At 38.2% G+C, this 24301-nt stretch overlaps 1 protein-coding gene across 2 annotated transcripts in view; it reads left to right on the top strand.

Moving 5' to 3' along the window:
• Positions 1–6546: 6546 nt before the first annotated feature.
• LOC136341543 (nephrin-like) overlaps positions 6547–24301 on the top strand; it is a 151880-nt gene continuing 134125 nt past the window's right edge. For both annotated transcript variants that reach the window (XM_066286658.1, XM_066286659.1), the window contains exon 1: positions 6547–6905. In XM_066286658.1, coding sequence (XP_066142755.1) covers positions 6833–6905 — 73 coding nt within the window. In that variant the 5' untranslated portion in view covers positions 6547–6832. The remainder of the gene's footprint in view (positions 6906–24301) is intronic.

The raw sequence follows: 24301 nt of genomic DNA, 5'->3' as shown, positions 1-24301 counted from the left end.
CGTGGGTCACTTTAAGGACCTATAGAGGATAATCGATTCAGCAACAGCGTTTTGTTTTAATTGACCACTTTCGGACGATTAACGCCATTATCGATAGCCATCAACTTAAGCCTTAATAACTTTTATGATGGACCCGTGGGATGCTCAGTATGTAATCATCTAGATTAAACTGATAGTTTGATTCAATTTCTCTTGTAAATTTCGCAGAAGGATTGGAAGCTCTATCGGCGCAGTAATAGTGCCCGAAAGGCGCTAGTTTGATCGGAAGAAACCGCTGTTGACTCATGCACGAATTAAATAATAGTGGTCGATGTAAGTTGGAAATTTCGATATTTTTTTAACATATAAAATATCTCTCGGTGCAGTCGTTTTCTGAAAGGGGCCATAATTTTGATGAAATATGAACGACAATCGAACACGGTGTCGCTTGAAAAGGGTCGTAAAATTCTATACAAGCGGCCGAAAACTGAAAATTGTCGATAAACATTCGCGAGAGGGGAATAACATTCTTTTGCCATGACAGGTCCGGGGTTTTTAGAGCGTACGCTCAAATGGGGCCTCAGCTGGCACCCCCCGAAAGGGTATTAGTTAGCAGCGGAGTCAATTAATGGACTCGCTTCTTTCACACGTTATCTAGTCGAAATTAATTAGATATCTTTGTCTAAAGTGCGATTTGGGTATCGCGAGACGTGCTACAACACTCTCATTGTGAAACCGTGGATGGGTCAATTAATCAAAACAGAAATTTGGTCCCGTTCTCCGGCGGCACACACGCAATCAAAAGAAATGACGTCGGCATTTTTCTAGTGAACAATTTAATTAAATGTCACTCAAGTGGAATAACAACACCAGAATCAAAATTAAACAGCGCCAACCGAAAATCGATAAATTTTAAATTACTTTCGGGAAGTTCGTTCGGAAAACTTTCAGGACGGAATCGGTAAGAAGGCAAACAAAGCCACGTTAAAATACATGCTTCCGGAGAATGACTAAATTACAGTTCAATCATTCGGGGTAATTTTTCAGGAATTCGCGACTAGAATTATTAGTGTTCAAGTTAGTTCACTTCACGTGAAATTCACAGCATCAGGCCGCGCCACGGGCAGATGCCGGTCTAAATACAAAAACCGTCAGGAGTTCGTGAGCAGAAATTCACAGTATTTCCGAAAATCCAGATATTAGGAAACTGACCGAGCGACACTGGTTTCAGAATCAGGTTATTTGAGGCACTTTTTCGTATTTTTCAAGTAGGAAGAAAGTTCAAGCAACGCATTAACGTTAACTGACCTGAGAAGTACTTCTAGAAAATTTCCATCAAGCGCGAACTTGCCGAAAAAACAAAGCGAACCATTTGATTTTCAATTTTCGGCTCAATTCAAATACTCCATAAAATTAACGAAACACTTATTTAATTTTATGATTCCCCTGTTTCTGCCTCCATTATGTTAAGGGTTCGTAGGGTCGCAGCTAAGGTTTAAACGAAAACGATTTCGTAAGCAAAGCGGCGTATTTCTGGTATTTATCTTTGACCAACTCAACACTGGCTGCGGCTAAACATCAAAGGCATAATTTGAGGCATTTGTTTCAAACTCTGCTCTTTATGGTTCTTTGAGGTTTGTGGGAAATTTTGAGTTATGTTATTGAACTCTCCTTTACTAGGGGGCAAAAATGCAAAATACGACGGCTTAAAGCTGAACATGAACTAATACCTTGAAAATTGCGAGAGCCGCAAAGGAAAAAAACCTGAGACTTAACCGCCCTCTAATTATCATTGTTGACGCGTTTTTCAAACAGCGGCTTTATCCAATGTAAAACCCTGTAAAAGGGCTGGGGTTACAACTGAAGTACCGCTATACAGGGTGTCCTAATTAAAATTTGCATCTTTTGAAATGTTCGATGTCGTCCAAAAGTGGAAAAAATGCTAAAATATGTTAATTCTAACGTGGGGGGGACCAAATTTTATCTTGGTTTCGAAGTAATTTCTGCATCCCTCTACCGCCCAGAGCCACCTCTTCAAACACTTCGAAAGGCAAGAGGGGCCGAATGACACATCATTTGGAAGCTGCTTCCGTTCTCTATGTAACCATGTTTTTTTGTTTCGATTTTGAGCGATTGGTTTTCCAGAATCACGAAATTGTTGCAGACTCATTGGAATTTTCCACATTGTTAATCCGGTACACCCTCGTTTGAACTGTAAACAATTTTTTTTGGCAGGAACTGACTAAGAAATGTTATCTTATCTGCGCTAAGGTTAGAAATTTTTTTTCTCTCCCAGATTTATTTTTCCGTGTCAATCCAAAGTCTGCGGTTTATGCTGATCACTCGCATCTCGGCAAATGCTTCAAGACCGATTCGTTGCTGAGTGCCGTTTGATCACGCCAGAACTATGGCAGAGCGTTAGAGAAGCCCGTCAAAATCGCTTGTCCTATTGTATGGACATTTGATGTAGACATTTTGAGCCATGCATTGGTTATTTTTTCATAACCGCTTTTGTTTCCTTTCACAGTCATCCAGGCGGTGGTCTGAAAAACAAATCGCTTAAACTTAAAAAAAAAAACATGGTTGCATGGGAAATGGACGCAGCTACAAAATGATGTCTCGTTCGGCCCCTCTTGCCGTTGAAAGTGTTTGAAGGGGTGGCGGCGGGCGCTTGAGGGATGGAAATATTACACAGAACCTGGTATAAAATTTGATCGTCCCTGATGTTAAATTGACATGTTTTAGAATTTTTCCCACACTCGGACGAAAACGGAGATTTCATTGGGTGCAAATTTTAGTTGGGACACCCCGTACACACGAAATAAAAGTAGTATGTTCAACAATCAACTTTACGCCCCTTTCGGTGGCGATTACGTTGTTTTTCCTTGCCTCAGCTGAAATCGAAGTTAAAATAAAACAAGAACGATTATTTTTCCATTGTACCTTGTTGGTAATAGCCAAATAATTGCATATTGGAAAATTTTGTAACGGTACAATGGACATAAATAGCCGTCGCTTCATGTTGTGTCCATGTCGCATCGAAAGAATCATTTGTCTCCACCGAATTAACAACTCCCATGGGTCTTTCGATTTGAATATGTGCCGCCAGACCAGGAGAACAACAATTAAAGCAATCAATCACTTATTTCGTCCAAATTTATTTTTATTACGGACCGCCGCCCCCGCCAACTTGCTTGCGATAAAAAAAATGTACATACGTAGATGCCATCAATCACGCCGAATGAAATTTTTTGGTAATTTTTCATGGCACCGAATGACAGAAAACGTGCCCGACTTTTAACTTTCCTGTTATTATATTAATTAAGCCCTTTTGTGAATACGTTAGTGGGTTTAAAGGCTATAAGCAATATTGTTGTTCACTTAGCCATAAACGACCGAATTCCGATTTTTTTCTTTTTTAAAGAAACTTTGATAAATCACTATTGAAACTACTACTATTAAATACAGAAGAGGAGGCAGAGGAATAGAGTTCTCACTTTCCGTGAAATTTACTCCATTGAATTACATAAAATGATTTCAAGACATTTTCAAGAATTTGTCTCAGAATGCACGACTTGTTAGTTACTGAAGACCCTTTCAGTTAGGTGGGTGGCTCTCATGGCCCTTAGGGAGCACTTATTTACTGTTGGGGTTGTTTTGAGGTTGGGGTTAGGTGTAGGGAAAGAGGAGCATTTGCGGAGTTTGGGGTAGTTGGGCGTGATGCTAGGGGGTGGTTTAGAGAGGTTGAACTTGGGCCAACTTTCTTGTTTTTTACTCGAGTCTGTCGATCTACGACACGATATACGGGATGTTAAAAAAAAAGTAGAGGCAATATTACGAAAAGTTCCTGTAAACATAGGTCCGGAAATGTGTTGTTTCCAAGACACAGGGCGGTAAATTTTTATTTTAATTAACGGTTTTTGGGAAAATAATTCAAACATCTTTTGACGGATTTTTAAACATCCTAAAAACCATAAAGGCACAAAATATTTTTAGGAAATATGGAAATAAATTTGTTAAAAATGTTTTTGTATGACAAATGGACATGCAGTAAAATGGTTTTTATTTGTTATCTCGTAAACGAAGCAAGATATAACGAAAATTCAAGAGACAAAAAAGCTGTATTTTCAGTTGCTTCATCTAAAAAAAAAAATAGAAATTTAGTTAGTCGGTGGCGTGCATGCTTGTGTTAATAAATTTGGTTATGATGTTTCCCCCTGGCGCAGCTGGACATAACCATTTAACGTAGTTGGAGCCCTTACTACTGCAAACAACGCTACCAAATTTTAAAAAAGTCGGTAAAAAGGTATGTCAATTATTTTTCAAAAGTGTTATTTAAGAAAACTGTAACGCTCTGTATCTTGGAAACAATGAATTTCCGTATCTATGTTTATCAGAACTTTTTTTTATAAAATGACCTGAAAAATCACCCCATTAAATATTGCCACGTGTGTTATAAACACCTTATGTGTCTGCTCTATTTTCTGATTCTTTTGAGCGATTTAGAACTGTTCAATACTCGCTTTTTCATTATTATGTGGTAGTGTCAATTGAAACACCCTTTCAAAAGCGAATTTCCCTGTCGGTGTCAGTTTAATTTTATAAGTAGATAATTAACTTAATGTCAACGTGGGTTAAAATGAACTAACTCAGCCTGATGCACCCACATCTCATACTATTTCAATTTAAGTGCATAAAATCAATAATTTAGAGGAAACAATAGTGACCCAGGATTTAGATAGAACTCTCCATCTGTCCAAGAATCAATTTTAAGCATGTAAGTCCTTTGGTGTAACTTGGAAGGTATTCTAAAGTCCAGAAATTCAGGCGAAGAAAAGAGTCTCGCATATTTCCTATAGAACGTTCATTGGATAAAATGCTGAAAAAATGGAGGAATGGGGTAAGCGACACAATTTGTGTTTGTCAAAAGTAGGTCCCAAAAGTCTGTTAAGTGGAAAAACGGCGTAATATATGAACGGCAGTTCCTGGGAAGAGCAGGAGTTTTTTCCATCGTTTCCTTTAACCGAATATGGCGACATTTATCTCACCGCGACCACGAAGTACTTTTAAAAGTGGTTACAAATCGTACCTTTTCCGATCAACTATAGCACCAAAAAAGAAAGCATTTACAATTTGGGAAGCACTATTTGCCCTTAAACAAAGTTTCCTGAGTCTCATAAAGTTTGAGAAGTAATCTCAGTTAGAGTCGACCTCACGAGAAGTGTAAAACTGTTATTATTATAATCATTGCATGCTTTAAATATTTTGTAATCGGTCCGTAGGGGATCCGCACTACAACAAAAATCTTCATTTCAAAATCAGTACAATCAACATTATTTTTTGATGAAATCTTACAAAGATGCATTCCGTGTTAAGTTTCAATAAATTAAACTTGAATTCAATTGTGTGCCTTACTGGTATATTGACTACACGAGCTTCCATTACCTAATCCTGCACATCTCATACATTTATAATTTGTTAACACAACTGCCATTTATCGTTTTAAAAGTGCTACACGTGGGACCACCATAGTCTGTGAAACCAACTTTTTATTTCCTGAAATTGAAATTGCAACTAAGCGAAAATGTACGTTTTGCCAAAAAACTGCCAAAAATTTCCAAAAAAGTCACATACAAAAAATTGAGAGTTGCAGTACCAACCGTTATAGTACCTTATTACTACACATATTTCCGTCAGTTTTTTAACAATTTAACACAATATCTCGGCTAGAATTTTTGATTCAAAATTGCTAGAAAAAGTGCTAAGCGAGGGGCGTTCATAACTCATTAAACCACCTGTTGCACTAACCAAATCTTTCATTTTTTCAAGATTTGTTTGCATCTTGAAACTGCCTCGTTGCATGCGCAACTTTTCTCCCGTTTAACCAAGTCTGCATTTATAACCGTTTACGAGATCCTCAATCTGCACATGCTTATTTTGGGGCTACCGTGTATTATTTCGTTTTGCTTATCGATTTTCAGACCTATGAGCTGCACCCTTACAAAATGCAGGCTATAAAATGTTTTGTACCTTTCGAAGCGGTATCATTTTTTAGATGATTAATGAAAGAAAGACGCGGCTGGATGGTATCACACTTAAGATGTGGTGACGCAAGTAGACAATTGAGGTAAGGTGGGTATTCGGTACGTATTAACGGTAGCTTGAAAATCTTCACATCTCTTCTACCAATCTCCCATTCGCACATACGCACGTGTAAATAATATGTGCAGAAAATTTCAAAACCACATTTCTAGAGCCAACGAGATCCATTAATATCCATTAATAAGTGGACAGCAAATACTGAGTGCATCAAAATCTCAACATCATTTTTCCACCTGAGACGGGTGACAAATCTCCGAGTATTTCGCTTTTTAAAGGGGATTGTTAGGAATCGGCGGCAATTATCATTTTCCACCCTTTGTGCCGACATTAATGGCATTCTTGTCGAAGAAGGATCTGCAGGAAGAAAAGTTCAAAAGCGCGCCACGTCCCGGTGCAGGTAGTGGGGCCACCCGCGCCAACGCTGTCGCTTGCCCCCGTCCAAAGCCCGCTCAGTTCTGTGCGAGATTTCGTTTGGCGTTTGTTCGACTCCGGGACCCGGACTCCGGAACTCCGGGCCGAATCGCGAGCGAGTTTTTCTCGTCGGAGTTGCAATTGTCGCGGACCCGCCCACTTTTCTCCGAAGTCCAAGTGGCAACAATCTACGATCAAATATTGCTAGAAATAGAAAGTTCCAGTCATATCTGCAACTTTGCGAACTTTCCTGAAACTTTCCAGATGTTTGACGGATACAGTGCCTGAGGCAGTGATCGGAGTTTAAAGTGCTCAATGGTGTGATATGTGTGACTGAATCATGGGTGTCAAGATGATTCTGGCATGGGTGTTTCTTGGCACGTTTTGTCCACTGTCGCTGGGTTTCAGTCAAGGTTTGTGCAACTTTTTTCGCAGGGAAATGTGCCGTAATATGATGTGTCATGTAACATTGACGCGTCTTCATTAAGTTGGTTGTGGGAATGTCAAAAGGTTAATCTAATCTTGTGGCGCATGATACATCATTTGCAACTACCAATAAATCTTCTCTTCATAAATATAAACGGTTGTAGTACATATATTGGCATATATGCTCAATTGAGAGAGAGAGAGAGAGAGAGAGAGATAAATAGAGAGAGAAAAAGAAAGAGAGAAAGAGAGAAAGAGAGAGAGAGAAGTGCAGCAGTTTGAAAAATTGCACAAGGGTCCATTTCAGTATGGAACCGAGCATGTAGATCATGCCTGATATTCTCAACGCTTAGTTTATTTTCAAAAAAATTCCTGAAATCATTTAAATTTGTAGTGCATATTTGCGAACTTGTTCTGAATGGAACTCGGAATGATAAGAATTCTTTTCGTGGAAAAGTCATATCCGAGCTTCAGCCTAACAATCCGCGATTTTAATTACCCTCCACTCCTTTTCAAGCTCTTCGTGCACAATTCTTCAACAAGAGTTTCGAGTTTCGAGAGCTCAGGTAGTGCTGAATACACAACTAACGTAACTTTTTGCGGTTTAGGGATGTTATGACGCTGATTTTGTTTGACTGAATTGGCCATAGCGGAAACCTTCGGAGAAAATCCAGTAAAATTCCATAATTATTACACATCAAAGGGCCTCCAAATGAGATCCATTACGCATTTCTTCTAAGAACTTTTTGCTTTTTTCCAAGACTTTTCAACTTTCATTACATCCGTTTATGCACAATTTAATAATTTGTTGAACGTCGCTCATCAGAGAGGTTCAAAACTGCAATTTTGCAGTTTTTTCATTTCATTAACGTATGCCAAAAATCATGTTCCATATGTTTCTTAGGGCGTGTTGAGATCGAGAAAGTATTGATAACGGGCGTAACGCGCATATCGTAGATTTTTAGAACTTTCATGAAGGTGAGTCTGTATAGCACATACATAGAAAGTTAAAAAGGCATCAACTTTCCGTTTTATTATTTATTCTTCTACCTCATTAGATACATACCAATCTCGTCTTTGGAAATGCTTTGGAGAACTTCTTAGAGAGCAGAGTGCTTCCAAATCTCGTTACAATATGAGCATAATCTAATGTTTTTGTATTGCAAATATGTGTCTAAAATAGAGCAAGAGATCTATGTAGATCAAAATACGGTCTCTTGAATGTTTTTAAGGTCCTAGTGTGTTTGCATAGCCTCAATCCCGCATTTTGAATAAAGAGAAAAAAGCAAGGAAAAAGGGTCTTAAGAGAGCTTGTCCGAGATTTTTCCTGGGAGCTTCAAAGCTCGTTCCAAACTGTTCACTTTTTAAAATTTTATTTAAAAATTGTTCACACCCAGAGCGAAGCGAAGAGTCTCGCAATGGATGTGTACGACACGAGCTTCATGAATTATGTATGTGGCGCTATTTTTTCTATTCAAGAAGATTTTCATACAATATTTACAATAAATATAAGGCAAAGATTTACTGAATGTTGTAATGGTTAGTTGAAGTCGTATTTCCAAGTTTGTACTGGGCTAGTTTCGTACTAGAAACTTCAATGTGCATTTCAATATTTGTTAGATTATCAACATAAGGTTGAACTCTAACTAAAATGATGTTTTTTATGAGAAAAACGTTTGCTATTCTGAGTATGAATGAAGGAAAATTGTCGAGGGATTCAAGCATTTGAAATTATGTTTAGGCAGCATATTTCCATTATATTCAATTTTTGTGCGTTAAATTCCCTTCAGGGAGTCTAGTTCCCTAGAAGGCTTCCAATCTGTTCGTTCTTCCAAGCTTTTTATTTTAGATGTGTTAAAAATTTAAAATGGGAGCCCAAGAGCGAATTTGCCCTTGGAAGGAGTTCTTAAATGATTTTCTTTAACGTTTTTAAGAACTTCCGAGGGAAGGTCGCTGCCCTCAACTCTTTATTATTTTATACAGTTGGAACTTTTAGCTTGTTACGCAAATGTTTGGTAACTGCCAGAATATGTGGGATAAATCTCGGAAAATGCAGAGAACTAACTAAATTCTTGGCTACTTTATCGAACTATGAGGCCAAATACCCGCTAGCTACCATCCGCCGAAGAGTTGTCGAGGGGGTAGTTTTGTCGATGTTAAAGATAGGAGCCACCCACTTTTAACTCCCTCGAGTAAGCCCTAGCTAGACGGAAAAACAGAAAATCCTTTTATAGGATACACAAATAAAGCAACTCAGGCAAAATTCCGATCACCTCACTCAATAGCGTCCAGGACGTGAGTACATTATAACCAATAACCCAATAGGTTTATTAAATATTCTGTATAAAAAAATACAATAAATTGGCCCAGGTCAGGGTAGGTTAGAATCAGTAATAAAAAATGATATTGGTTAATTGGTAATGCTGTGTATTTTTCGTGTCTCTTACGTATTTAATCGGATTTCGTCGTTTTAGGAAACAATAAAAACGGGATTTCTTGTTGGGACGATGCTTCGCTGCAATTTAAAAGCTTTTCCGAGACTAAAAATCAAAGGACACAAAGTGCAGCATGGCTAACAAACCTTATATGAAGGGGCAATCAGTATAAATAGCCAAATAACAAATTGCATTAAAACTCGCATTAGCGCGGCAAGTTGACCTTCTATCGCTTTATGCTGGCTTTTAGTCGCTGGCATAAAACACGCAATATCCGGTAAATAAGCACTAACTTACAGTTCAACATAAGCAAGTTCGTAAATGTCCCACTGGATTCGTAATTCTGACACCAATTGTTGCGACTTCGGGGTTCGAATTATTCCAGTAAACTCTCTCTCAACGTGAATGCTGTTTATTAACTTAATAAATTAACACAATTAGAATATGCCAAGTAATAGTTCACTAATAAATTGCTACTGCGTTAATAAATATTTTTATAGCCTTGATAGCTAAATAATAGCCACATCTTTACTATACGTCTCAACCTTAATTCACTCTTAACAATGGTCTCCTTATACAGCAAACGGCACTATCAGTAGAAAATTGTAGAACTTTCTTACAATCATGCAAACATTAACATAAATAAACACACTAGAATATGTGACATACATAAAAGGGAGCAATAAATCACTTGTCGAGCACCCGCGATAAAAACCCTTTTTTTGTCTCTCTTTTACCTACCGGGGCGCCTGACAGTCGTAACAATATGGAAAGTTGTTAATAAGCGGAATACATGTCAAACTTTAAAAGCTTTTTAAGAATTAAATAAAAAATGTGTAGTTTTCTATAAACTTGTTAAAGACATTCAGGTCATTTGTAAATTTCGACTTTCGCAAAGATTAAAATTTTATTTACATTTATTTGAGGCACATGTAATATAGCAAGAACTGAAGAGCGCACCAAACAATTTAAATGTAAATATCTGGAAAGCAGGTAGCCATAATAACTATGAGGTACACGTTGTTTGCATAGAATAGTTGTCAAATTCAGTTTTGTTTCTCAAAATATACAGGATGAAAAAATATCATTTTCTAAAACTATGAAATTTTCGATAACGCGCTCTAGAATTTGCATTAAAATTTTCCGGAAATTTCGTGTAAAAAATTTGTGTGTTCGCAGATATTTGTATTCCGGTTATATAGTATATATATGGCATGATGAATTAGGTAAAATCTCTCCAAATTTTCCATCAGTCACTGCCGTATGATCTTCACTATAGAAAACAAGGGAAACTATGTAGATGTTAATTAAGCTTTGATATCCACAGAACGAAACAACAATGCAGAACAACACCTAGCTCAGCGCTAACAATAGAAATCGAAAGTTCTGAAAATAAGAGGTAAAAAGGTCTTTTAAAGAGACGGGGAATTGAATTTTTAGGCTTTATCCTGAGGTGATAAAAATATAACAATTTTACTCGTTAGATTGTTCAAGGTGGTAAAACTTTCAGGGAAAGAAAGCAAGAATGTTCAATCTTACAACATTAAATCATCAAAATTGAAAGAAAAAATCAAACATCCCTCGGACACGTGTCCGGGCGTGGAAGTCGTGCTCCAAGGAAACAGCTTCCGGATCACTCATTCATATCAAAGATCGTATGGCAGTGATGACTGAGGCGACAAATCTATTGTCCATCTTATTTATACTGTGTTCAATGGGCGCATTCATGCATGCGCATTAGTGGGAGGGGCTTCGGCGCACGTGATGCGTAGCATAGCACAAGCTTTTAATCTTGGTTGAGGGCCGTAGGGATCTCGTTTGTCCTTAATGTTGGGCTGTGGCGGATTATGCGAGTAAGTTTAAAAATGATTTTCATATTGCATTTTTTCAATATACGGCAGGTTTATTTGTGATAGTGTGTATGCATGGTAGATATGTCCCACATGATTTTCTCTCTCAGTTTCATCTCGAAGAAAGAGTCTCCCACAAGGTGTGTCCCAACAGTTGTCTTTGTCTTCTCTTGGTCTTCTGGTTGTTCAAATATTGATCTTCGGAAGAATCTGTTAAGGCCAGGTGAGGTAAAAAAGAGGTGTCTCAATTTTCAACCCTAATTTACCCTCTCTTAGAAGAGAGTCGGGCCTGTCTTGGGTTGTGTCAAATATCAATTACGGCTGCATAATTGATGGCTGTCTGGTTTACATAAAACTTAAATTACTTTGGGAAAAAGGGCCCTCGCCGCCTTTTGAGCACCTAAAAAACTTTTTCCGTGCATTTTTCGCTTAATCGTCTTTTGCCAGTCGTGTGGCTAATTTCGAAATTTAATTTTCTCCTCGAGGAACTTTTTTCGCCGATCATTTAGAAGGAACAAAATCGATTAACCTGCTCCTGGACTAATGATTGGCAGGTAGTCGAGGGGGTGTGATAAATTATTTTTTTACACGGAAGAAGTTTAGTTGTTAATTCTATCAAGCAAAGAGTTTTCCTATTTCGGCGATTGGACAATTTCCAAGTATTGCGAGAGCTTCCTGCTTGTATTCATGGAAGGAGAATTTGTTTCGCTCGGATGGGTATCCCTAGCCAAAGTTTGCCGATCTCATCCCACATCCGGCTTTGCTGCGCAAAATGAAGCCTTTTGTAGAAAATAAAAACTGACGAAATTTTGCCTGGCAATAGTCTGGAAATCTTTCCCGGGCTTTTAAGGTAATGGAAAATTTTTATAAGAGGATCTAAACAAAATTTATTCTGGCATTTACCCTATTTCACCCTATTACGTCAGCCGTAATGCAAAGTTATAAGGAGGTGGGTGGATTAAATTGTCAGCTGTAAAACCGGCAACGGAATTTTTGCTCTGTAGCGATTTTTTCATTACATGAAAAAAAGTTTCACTACTCGTTAAATAACATATGGCGCAAAGTATCGAATTCCGGAACTTTATTCCTAATGGCGTAACTAACGATAAAGTTTTGCCCGCGGAAACGAGCGATAATAATGAGAGAAAATTGATGTATGTTGTTTTAAAGTTCAAGTAATCCTCGTATAAAATAAACGTAGATCGATAAGTATGGGGGTTAATATTTGATGCGATAAGTAGGGTCGTTTTCAAGTTTCCCAAACGGAAACACTAGTCGTTATGAAGCTACGGAATTTCCAGCATTTTCAACAAACTCACATGAGAATATACAATAGAATTTCTTGAGTGACACATGAAACGCGAAGTGGACAAGGGTGGATCATAACCGAAAGCTTTGAACGAACTTTCCAACGACTCATTGGACTTTTATTTGCAATGTGCTGGAAGTTCCAAATAGATAATGCGGCTCGAAAAGCGTGAAACAAATGAGCTTTAAATAGCCAATAATTAATATTCGATTGAAATATTTAAAAAGGCATAACGGGGATTTAAACTTTTTAAGCGGGTTTATCAGTTTGAATTTATGGATAAATGGGCATCGATTTTGATTTACCAATTTACAGACAAAATCATGATTCAAAATCTGAAAAAATGTTCCCTTAATAGCTCTCATCTCAAAACCGATTAAAACGACAGAAAACAAACTCACCTAAGTATACAAGAATACAAGCGTATTCATAAATCGACTTATGAATATGCAATATTCTCACCATGGTCACTTTTCAGCATAAATCAAAACGATTTCGAGGCTAAAGCTTGTTCGAAATACACAAAATACAAGATTTGCTTGTTGATTCCATCGGCAGCAATTTAATTTCCTGTCTAATTAATTGGAGGGGTGCATCCCCCCTTAATTATTTAATTGCCGATCACGCCCACTTACGCATAAATATGAACGGTGGTCATGTCACAACAGCAATGCGTGTTTGTTGGAAAACTTAATTGAGGGGAAGACCGTGAGTAAAAATATGTAGTAAATTTCGCGCTTGTTTAGGTAATTTATGAGGGTGAACGTGATGACTAACGATTGAAAGTTTTGAGAAAAGACTAAATGAGTCCCGAAGGGATACATCGTAAGGATGAGTGGGGACTGCGAGTAGCTGCTATCTACTCCGCTCGTCTTCTGCTAGCCAATTCCGCGCTATCCTTATCTGTTTTGCTTTTAAAACGTTTGCTCTTTCTTTGGATCATTTCGGTCTTGTCGCACTTTTTTTCGCCCTTCGTGGAATCGAAAGGGCCTTCGTGATGGCTTCGCGCCTCCGATGCTCGATTTGTGTCCTTTTAAGTTCCAGGGCAACGCCACTCTTCCTCTTTCCAATCACTTAGTCTATGCCCTTCTGGTCCCGTATCCTGTTGTTATCAATCCTGATGTACATATACATCCGACAGCAATTTTTACTTTTTCCTGCGGCTATGGAAATTGTTGATGCATGTTTGCGTTTTCCCTTGAGATGCCTCTGTTTGCGTTGTGGCATCCATAAGTGTATGGCCGCCTTTGGGTGTTTAGTCCCTTTGTCTGTTCATCGTGATCTTCTATGGCTTTTCCTGTCGTGTTTGCCCCAAGGGCCGATCTCTGATCGTGCAATAGGTCTTTTCTTGGGCAGGCCCGCGTTCAGGCACTCCTCGATTTTACTCATTGTACGTCCGTCCTTTTGCCTTCCACGTCTGTTGCCTCTCTTAGTCTCCTCCGGAGTTGATTACCCGGACCCTGGGGAGACATCCAGGGGTTACGACGTGGCAGTGCGGACAGGTCTTTCATCCTGTAATAAAGATCTATTAACAAAGCTATAATCTATTGCAGTCTTGACCGATTTCTCGCATTTAATGTTCGGTAGATCATGTTTATGTTTACTAGTTTCTCCATTCCCAAGGGCAACTCAAGGCGCTGTAAGATACATGAGTCATGACTAATCCATTTAAAAAAATTCCCCAGAGCAACTGTGTAGTGGTTTAAACTGATGCATTACGATGAGTCAACCTGAAGAAGTCAAGAAAATAAATAATATCCTTATCGTGATTTGTCCTGAAAATCCTTCAAAGGAGGAAGTATTCTTGGAGCTTTCTGCGTCACAAACTATCCTTTTGTTTATCAAATTTCCATGTAATCAACCCGAACAAACAAAGTTTGAAAATCCTCAAACTTAAATCGTATATAAGTTTAATCTCTCCTTTTTAACAAAAGCGCCTCGAATCTAATTTAAAATATCAGATCTGAAACCGCTTACACTGAATACTATAACGCAATTTGCTTCATCTCAAGCTGGAAATAAATTACGCAAGTATCTCCATTTAAAAGTTTCCATTCGCATCGGGTGAATCGTCATGGAAAGCTGGGAGAACGTCTCCATCGCCGTGGACCCATTTTACTCCAGGTAATTAGTATGCATGAGACAGGATAAGGTTAAAGAGGGGTGAAATTCTGTTGTACTGCCTGATGCATAAAATAAAAAGTTATAGGACTAGGATTCTTTTCTTCGTTAAACGAAGCCGGGCTACCGTTAATGTGAACTTGCTTAGAAGATAAATAACTAAGTCTGAGATAACACGAGAAATCCATAAAGCTGCAGTTTGCCTGCTTTCATGACGTTTTAGTGTACGCTTTACTGAAGCATAGCAGGGGCCGTTAAGAACCATCTTTAGAGACATAACCGAGTCAATAAAAACGAGGGACTCTCAAAGGAGTTGGAGCTTTGGGAAGTTGAACAGATTTTCCTTGCAAGTTGCCAGAATGTAAAGTAGGTTAGTGTTGATTTGTACGTTTTGCAGCAAAAACTTGCAGGAAAGGAAAGAACCCTATATCAAAAAGAAGACACTTTGCACGCCCACATCTGGTCCCATCGAGATGGGGTTTCCCTTCCTGCGTCACTCATAATTTCGATTGGACACCTGACACCATGTTTTATGTATGTTTACAGGAGCATAATAGATTACTTGATTGGATTATGACCCTTATATCTTTTCTGGCCGACATAAATCACGCACCGTTATGATAGATTTATGTTGTGGCCGAAAGACATCGATCCGGGACGGACGTCAATATTTCAACTTGCCTCGAGTAGATAGTGTAGAAAAAAATACCCTGCTCAAAAGCTCCGTCCTGGAAAGGGGTAAATTAAAATTAGAATCCAGTCTTTTGAGCAGGGAAATGTTTATTTTCCATTTGCCAAAAGGGACAAACAGCTTCCGAATAACATGTCGACGCTTCGTCCAGACGGTTTTAAAGCTTCTTTATGAAACTTCCTCTCGGAAGGAAACTTACAAAAAGAGATCTCAGACGTTCCTTAAGCAGATAAAGGAGGTTACAATCCACTCAAACATAACCCTTTACTCGTAATGGAATTTGTCGGAACGATTAGCGTGTTTTTCGCCTCTGACCTAAATAGAATCCGTCTGGATTTTAGTTTCAAAACTCGTTTCAAAAGGAGATGGAAATGACTATTTACCCATTGCCCCTAATCTTGGATTAAATTTAAAGAGGAGCATAATATCGAATCTAATTTCAGTAGCAATAAATCACATGAAACGCTATATTTTCTTGTCGGCAGTGCATTACTGATGATGTCCGGTAAGCTTCAATTTGTCCAGGAAAATCGAGGATGTTTTCCAGAACGAAGTTTTGCGCTGTAAAACAAAGTCATAAGTACGCGATAGGTTTCAATTCGAGGCCATTTCTCAGTGTTAGGACGTTATTGATGATGTAATTCTTATAATGAAAGATATCCCGAATGAAACGAGGGAGAAATTTATTATTTTCTTGCTTAGTTTAGAATGAATAAGAACATTATGTCGGGAGGTTTATCTGGAAATAGAAGTGCTTAATTTTAGCAACTCTTCTTTCACATTGTCGATCTGTAGACAGAGATTTGTGACTAAAAATTGCCAATTATTAGACAATTGCTGACCAGATAATTGGATTCGGAGATCTTAGAATTCCAGTTCAATGTGTTCAAGATTTTTCCAGAAAAATTCTGGACGTTTCGCTGCATTGCAGACTGATAAAATAGTGCCTCCTGAATTCACTTTCAGTGAGTTTCTGTAAGTTATTTTTCCCCATTAATTATATGTGTCCTGAAGAAGTTGCCTGTTATATTCTTTACCAAGCGCATGCGTAAGTAATAAAATGCTTTAGCCCTCTGCGCCACCCATAAGCTCTGATTAATTAAAGCGGCGTTTTGGTACTCCGCCAGTTCTTGCAAAATACACAAAAACACAATTTCTCATAGGAATCTAAAATTTTCGAGACAATTCTCGATACTCGATGCAAATCGAATGCTTTTGAATTGTCTGAAGAGAGTCGGATCTTAAAATAGCTATGGTGATGGCGAAATGAGTCAGTTTATCGCTGTCCAAGTTACGAAACGTCTGTTAAGTACATCTCTATTGGGGATTATTCTGACTTTCTACTTTGCTATAGCTGCTGATACTTTTTTTTTTAAAGAAAATATTGGTGGCAATTTGAACCTTTCAACCTTTCTTCCATGGATGGTGGTAACTAGCATAATACCACTTAAACCGTTATTGGCAATGGGCATTAGAGCTCAATGTCCACTTTTAAACAGGCAGTTCGCTAAACTGGCATGGAATAAAAGAAAAATTCCGGGGAATGGCATTTATTGCATTCAAAAGCTTTGTTTCCACCGAAACTGGCAAATAACGGGACATGTTTTCTAAACAGGGAATTGATTTTTATTGGAAAATGGTTACCAAAGTTGATATACGCGCGAGCCCCTGTTTCAGCGAAATAAGTTCCCTCTTTAAAAGCATTTCTTCTTTTTCGACCAAATCGAATTCCCCAGTATTATATTCAACGTTCTCATTTTGCATACATGCATTTTGAAAGTCTCCGAGGATTTTATTATTGTACAGTCGAGCATCGACTGGGAAAAGGGCACAAAATACATTTCTGCCTCTAACAAGTAGAGCATAGAGCAACGAGAGCTGATACACTTATAAGTATAAAGTATCAGCATTTGATTTATGATTCTGGCTTTACGGTTAACACATTTTCCAAACTGCTCCGTGGAAAATTGGAACCGTTTTTAAATTAACTGTTCAACTTCGGCTTGCAAGGAAAATTTATTGGCCCAAGATAAAATTGGATATTCTAATGCAGGGGCGAAAATTTAAAATTCCGAAATGATATTCCCACTTTTAATGGGCGATTTCGTGGACCACAGGCCCATTTTTTGGTAATAACCGTACCGTCCACCCAATCAACCGGCTTTAGGTGCATTTATGGAACGTTTGTTAACGGAGGATCAATATTTCTCATAAATAATATAGCGTGACTACCAAAAATTAACAGCCCATTTTCCTGGAAACACAAAAATTCATTAGAGCTGAGTACATAAAGAAAAAAGCAGGCACATACCGGAAATGAGAAACCATCTATTATGCCACGAAGGTAACTGTTTTGTTTCAAAAAGCTGCAAACCCGAATTAGCCTCAATTTAAAAAACATGTCATTAATGGAAAAAGCAAAAATCATGGCTAAAGGCATTTCCAGACAACTAGATCCTTACAGCTCGACTTGAGTCGAAATATAGAAATCAAATTAAGGATTACTAGAAAAGTATTTGGTTTTCAAGTAATGTCGTTTTGCGGAATTTCTTAAAGCCACCAAACAACTTGATTTAATAAATTCCTAGAGACAAGTCATCTGCTCATTGCAGCTGCTCATCGTGTACGTGATCGACTGGAAGACCATGAAGATCGGTTTCAGTCTTTTATCTCTCATCAGATAGATTTATCTCCATTCGAGAGCACAGAAGAAGAACGGCTGAAAATTACAGCCATCCATGCATTTCTCGAGACTCAATAGTTTACATGACCCTTCCCATTTGAATGTTTCAATATAAAGGGTGGCCAACATATTTATTTGAATTAAAATTATGATATTTCTTACTTCGACAGATTTGAAATCATCACTACAATAATTTCGGTGCAGTTTGTGTGTTCCAACATTTCTATTGGAATCGGAAGCTTTCGGGTACTTTCGGAAATTTTCACGCCTTGTTGGTATTACACGATGATCTGGCCGAATTGAGCGGGTCTAAACTCATTGCACAAAGCAGAAAGTTGGCCAGAAGTAAAACCCTAAATCTTGTTTGTAAAAGATGTAATAATGAGTCAAAAAAGTAACCTAAAGTAAACTAGTGATGGTAATGGATGTTTCTGGACTCGGTCGGTGTAAAAGTTTGCAATATATCACCGCAAATGATGTCACTCTTTCATCATTACCTACCGCACCAAGTTTCAGCTATCAAGATCATCTTAGTAATACAAGGGTCAATAAGTTGTTTAACCCGTCGTTAAACTATTTAAATTAAAAATCTACAAAGTTCTTAATTAAAAATGTCATCATGATGCTAGTTAATTCGACCCCCTGGAGACGAGTTCCTATTTAATAACCATCAATTGATGACTAACAAAGTTTGTTAATAAGCAAGGTAAAGCCAGCATTAGAGGTTAATTGGTTTATTATCGCTTGTCTGCAGCTTAATATTTTTTAATGGGACATTGATCTCAGATTTAATGGGACAAAAAATCGTAATTCGGTTTTATGTGGAACCCCTTGTTGCCGGTGTTTTACAATTCATTTGCCAGCGTTAATGGCAGGTAACGTGCGCCGGGAGAACAAGTTTCTTTAAGGTTTTATGCAAAGAATTTGTTAATGAATACAAATGGGGATTTAATTAGACGGTTGAAATTATTTCCTGCTGGAAACTTGGGTTTTGCGTCAGCTTGGTGCTGCTGTAAAACGCATGAAGAGAGTACCGGTGGTGTGGTTTATTAAACCGTGTAATTGACTGGTTTATCGCCGTGAAAATTAGCTTAGTCGATGCTTTTTCACGGGGACTTGATTTTTCCAATAAGGTTGACGTGTTACGATTATTAATCTATTTTAAATTTGGAAACCTGATGAAGTTCCAACAGTAATTTTTTGAGATAGGAACAAATGTGCATGATCGACTTGTTTACTGTTTAAAAATAAACAAATTGTGCCCGAAAAACTCGAAAAAATTGCTGTTACAAATTTCTCAGGTGAAAATAAGACGATTTAATTCTGTTTACGTACAGTGTGCCCTCGGATAGGTAAACGAGAAACGGCGCTTGTGTAAAAGCAAAGTTTTTTGTGGTTCAGCTCTCTTGGATAAAGCTCGTGTTCAGCTGATATGACCTCAAAAATGTAATGCTATCGATCTTAAGATATCTCCAATATAATGCTTCTACTTTTCCATAAAATGGGATTTTTCTCCCAGTTCTGGACTATTACCATCAATATCCCGATCTCTGAATATATCCACCGAGTTAAAAATCTATGCCAGATGCTAAGAATTCGAGCTATGAATTCACTAATATGTAGCGATATTTATTATTCAATTTATTTCCCATTTTTCCAAGAATTCGGATTTTATCTGGTCGTTATGGCAAATTTACAAGTTTTTTATTTATAGGTATCTACTCACAAGTGATTTTCAGCTGCTAAAAACCATTAATCGACTGATACTTTGATGTAAGATAATATTTTCTTTTTCCATGAATAAATTGGAATTTTTCTTCTCATTCTGGGCTATGATCAAAGTTCTCGTTTTCGAAGCTGGTGCACTGAGTTGTTCCAAAATAATCCTTATCGTTCAAAATTAGTATGAGATTATATTTGATAATAAATTAGATTTAATAATTAATTGTTTTTAATAACAAATGTAAACTAATATTTAATATTTTAATAATAAATAGTGCGGGGTAATAAATAGTGCAATAAAGCAATAATGCTTGTAAATGATCAGAATTGATACTATTTAATTAATTAAACATTTTCTTAATCTGGTCGTTATATTTTCTATACTTTCACGGACTGAGGACCTGAAGCGTCTTCGTCGAATCCTTAATTCGTCTTCGTAATGGCACCTCAGTAACCTCAACAACAATTATTTTAGAATTACCACAAGATTACCGTCTTCTTTCACGTAAACTTCTTAATTAGATTCGTGATTTCTGCCCTCCTGACGGTAATCTGCAAAGTTCCATTAAAAAAATGACCTTTTGAAGCCGCAGATCATCAAATAAATTCCGAACGTTAGGGTTAGCCCAACAGTTGTCCCACGTAACCACAATTTATGTTCGGACTTAATTTATTGCAGCAAAAAAACTTTCTCTAGGACAGTTTACAGAAGTTCCTCAAGCCATTAGGGCCACTTCCCGTCCGGGGAAAGTTTGTCTTTTTTATTCGCCAAGTGATGTCTTTCCAGATCGGCCTTTAACTCGCTTAGCCGTGTCCGACATCGAAAATCCTTAGCCATCATGAGGTCCTTTTGAGACCTTCCAGGACGGCTTTCGAAGTGAATTGTTTATATTATGGACGCCCCCGGTGTTGTCTTTGGGGGATTATTTTTGTTTCCGGCCCGGTTTGATGACTATAAAGCGAAGGAAGTCATGGTTTCGAAGATAGAAAAGTTTACTTTTCAAAGAAACTTTTTTGAAATGGATTTTCGCTCGGAGCTGCTCGTGTTTCTATTGGTCGATTTCGAGTGAATCGACTAGGGCTGGAGACGACGATATTAGCAAATTTCTCTTTGCTGGACGTTCAAACGACGGAAATAAATATTTGTCAGAGTGCATGTTGTGTGTTGTAGGATTAAATTACTGAACTGCGTGGGAAAGGAAAAGATGTCAAAAAGCAAATGGGTTTGTTCAAGCGTTTAGGGTGGCTAAATAAAATTGCAGCTCTGAGGAAAAAGTTTTCTTACGAAAAACATCGGTATGAAATCCATAGGGTGTCCGGAAATCGCTGCCTCAGATTTCGGAGCTTTATGTGTCATTTAATAAATCTCCCAAACAAAGAAATCTAATGGGTTTAAGTCGGGATTTCGCGGGGTTCGTTAATCACGGCTAATTTAGTGAGTTCGAGAAAAACAAGCAACTTTTGCATCAGGCAAGTTTGAATGCTGAATCACTCCATTTTCGTGTCCTTTCTCACCAAATACACATTTGGACCGTTGCCTTTGGGACACTCTATATAATATCAAGAAGGTCGTTTGTGACTTTCAAGTAATTTTCAAGCCAAATCGACGCATTTCTTTCCCTAAACGTAGATTAAGCTAAATGGGGGTATAAACATAAAAAATATGGGTATCTTAGCGATAAATCAATTTGACTTTAAGTTCCGAAAGTTGCCGAATTTCTCGACGGAAATTATGTGATTCGTTCTACGCCACTCTACAGCGGGAATAAGAAATAAACACATTGAAGGGTGTAGCAAATTAGGTGTTCCCCGATGGAATTGAAGTTTATATGAAAATTTTACGGCTTAATTTGGTTATTCTATACCCGGCGTCGTCTATACGACGTGTTTTACGTGAAATTGATAGATAGCGTCGAACTGTCGGTTGCACTTCGGTCCCACTTTAGTGGCGGATAAAGTGGAAGCGTTTCGGGGTCGAATTTGATGAAATGACACTACGGCAATAAAAAGGCCTTAAAATTTAAACAAAACCGAACCATCAGCGTTTAATTTGCTTGCGAAAAACCGCAGTAACGACCGATAAGCCGTTAATTTTATGGCTCATATTTAACGGGTAGAAAATTAAAACATGTCAGAGGCAGCCCCGCGGGGGCGGACAGTTTGAAATATATATTCGGGGATATGAAATTGACGCGTGCGAGGCAACTAAGACGTCAAAATGGCAATTTAAGCCCAAGAAAGCAAACGTAGACCGCGAATGATAAATCGATCTAAGTTTGTTAGCAGGCGGTAATGCCTAATGGAAACCACGTGATTACGTCGACGTCACTTGGCATCGGCAACGAAATACGTATTGTTGGGTGTTGCGAGCCTGCGGCTCCTTAATTACTCTCCTCCTCTCCTGGAAGTTCGCGAGAAGTTTACTTAGATGGAGGAGTATCGACCAAAGGTTTTTTTGGCCACCCCAGGCGGTCACGTGACCTAATGGTGGAAGCTGAAACCTAATAAATAGTACGGGAAAAAAACTGGAAAGTTCATAATTTGCGTCGCAGTAACCCATGCGAGGTTGTCGCAGGTGGCTCACGCAACCTAATATAGACGTTAAAGTAACCATTTAACCCAAGGAGGTAAACACAAGCAGCGAATAATAAATTGCCTTAAGTTTGTTGGGTGTTGAAGCCGCCGCAACCACATGGAGAAATTCATTTAGTGGTATGAGAAATTAGGGAATCATGCACCGGTACGTCAAGGCGCTATTGAAGCGATCCAAGAGTTATTGTGAATTAGGGGCATTTGTTGAAATTGTTCTATTTTGTCATACTTCAGAGTAAATTGTGCTGATGTCGAGTTCAAATAATTGAATTGGGGGGATAAGATCACCTTAAGATGCGATTTGCCGCAGTTTCAAAAAAATTGCAAAAAGTGAACAGAGGGGCTCTAAGGAGATTAAGAGTTGTCTCCCCCATGTTTGTTAGGGCTGACGCTGAAGACCCGCTTTCCGTTGTTGAAAATTTATTGCTGATATTAAGACGGACGTTTCTGAGATTTTTTTTGTGTCAAAGAGGCCCTCCAAATGAAGAATCTAGGGTGTTTCAATAACAACGAGAGATTTGAATTTTACGTGAAACACCGTTATCTGTCGCAAAACACTGAAATCTTCACTGATTTAGGATACGGACATTTGCGTATTAAGTAGGAAAGAACACATCCGATAAGCCGCCGCCGGGGCTTTGATGGCCCAATTGCACTCTTCTAACGAAAGTTTTAACAAGTGTTTTGTTTAAATGTGGAAGTATTTGCTTGATGCAGCGTTCAATTTCGGTGTTTAATGCTTGAATGGTCTTGGATTTATTGACAATTGGCATAAACACTAGATTTCAAAAGACCCTAAAAAAAAAGTCGAGAGGTGTTAGATCACATGAGCGTGAAGGCCAATTCTCGTCACGATGACGGCAGATGAGTCGACTCGGAAAACTCTCGTGTAAGATCGTCAATGTTTGACGGGCGATATGACAAGTGGCACCGTCCTGCCTAAACCACCAATATCTTGTAACCGAGGCACAAACCCCTATGTCGCGATAATGTTCACCATTTATTCTTACTGCATTACTTGACTTGTTTTCAAACAATCACGTTCCAGTGATTCCTTCGGACCGAAATACACAGCAAACGGTGACATGACTGGGGTGCATATGGTTCTCATGAATCATTTTTGGATTTTCTGCGTTTCAAAAGCGACAATTTTACTTTAAAATGAGGCGTGTCGTTAAAAATTATTTCGTCCACAGAACCGACATTCATTCCTTGTCAATCAGTGATCCGACAGGTGAACTTTCTTCGCTGTGCACGGTCTGTAGGCACAAGTTGTTGAGTCAGTTGGATTTTGTGGGGTTGGAGATGTAAATATTTCGTTGGAATACGATGAAAAGTGGCTGTTGAAATCTTAAATTTTTGTGCACGTTGACGAATCCTGTTACCTGGATTCTCGACCATACTCTGGCGAACTGCCGCGATATTTTTGTTCTGAACAATCGCTATGAGGTCGTTTTGTGTCTCTCACATCAATAGTTGAACCAGCACCTACAAATTTAAGGATGATTCTTTTTAGAGTCGATTAAGTAAGAACACTATTTATGCCGAAAATTGGACGTACTTTATGATTTGTAGCAACTAAGTTTTCACCATTTTGATTGTAAAATTTAACAATAAGGACGCGTTGCTTCACAGTGTATTACTCCATGTTTCCTAACTCCCATCTGTCTTGTTTCAACCTGACACGCCTATTCACTTATTAAAAGATTACGGCCAAAACGGCGTGCAAATAAGTTCTTCAGTTCTTATTGTAACACCCTTTATATTCAAATGGTAGCATGTGAATCTTTTTTGTTCAGGTTATTCTCCGGATTGCTAAGAAGGTTTTCACAGGTTTCAGTTGACTAAACTAAAAAAGGGAGCTATTGTGTTCCGCCTGAAAATAATAAAGGAGAGATACGGTAACATTTCTGTATTGGAAATGGACCCCATAAATCAATCTTGGAGAGCATTTCGCTGACCACAAAAAATGTAAACTTT

The sequence above is a fragment of the Euwallacea fornicatus genome, chromosome 10 (genome assembly GCF_040115645.1).
Source record: "Euwallacea fornicatus isolate EFF26 chromosome 10, ASM4011564v1, whole genome shotgun sequence".
Classification (NCBI taxonomy): domain Eukaryota; kingdom Metazoa; phylum Arthropoda; class Insecta; order Coleoptera; family Curculionidae; genus Euwallacea; species Euwallacea fornicatus.
This window is presented reverse-complemented; position numbering and strand designations above follow the sequence as displayed.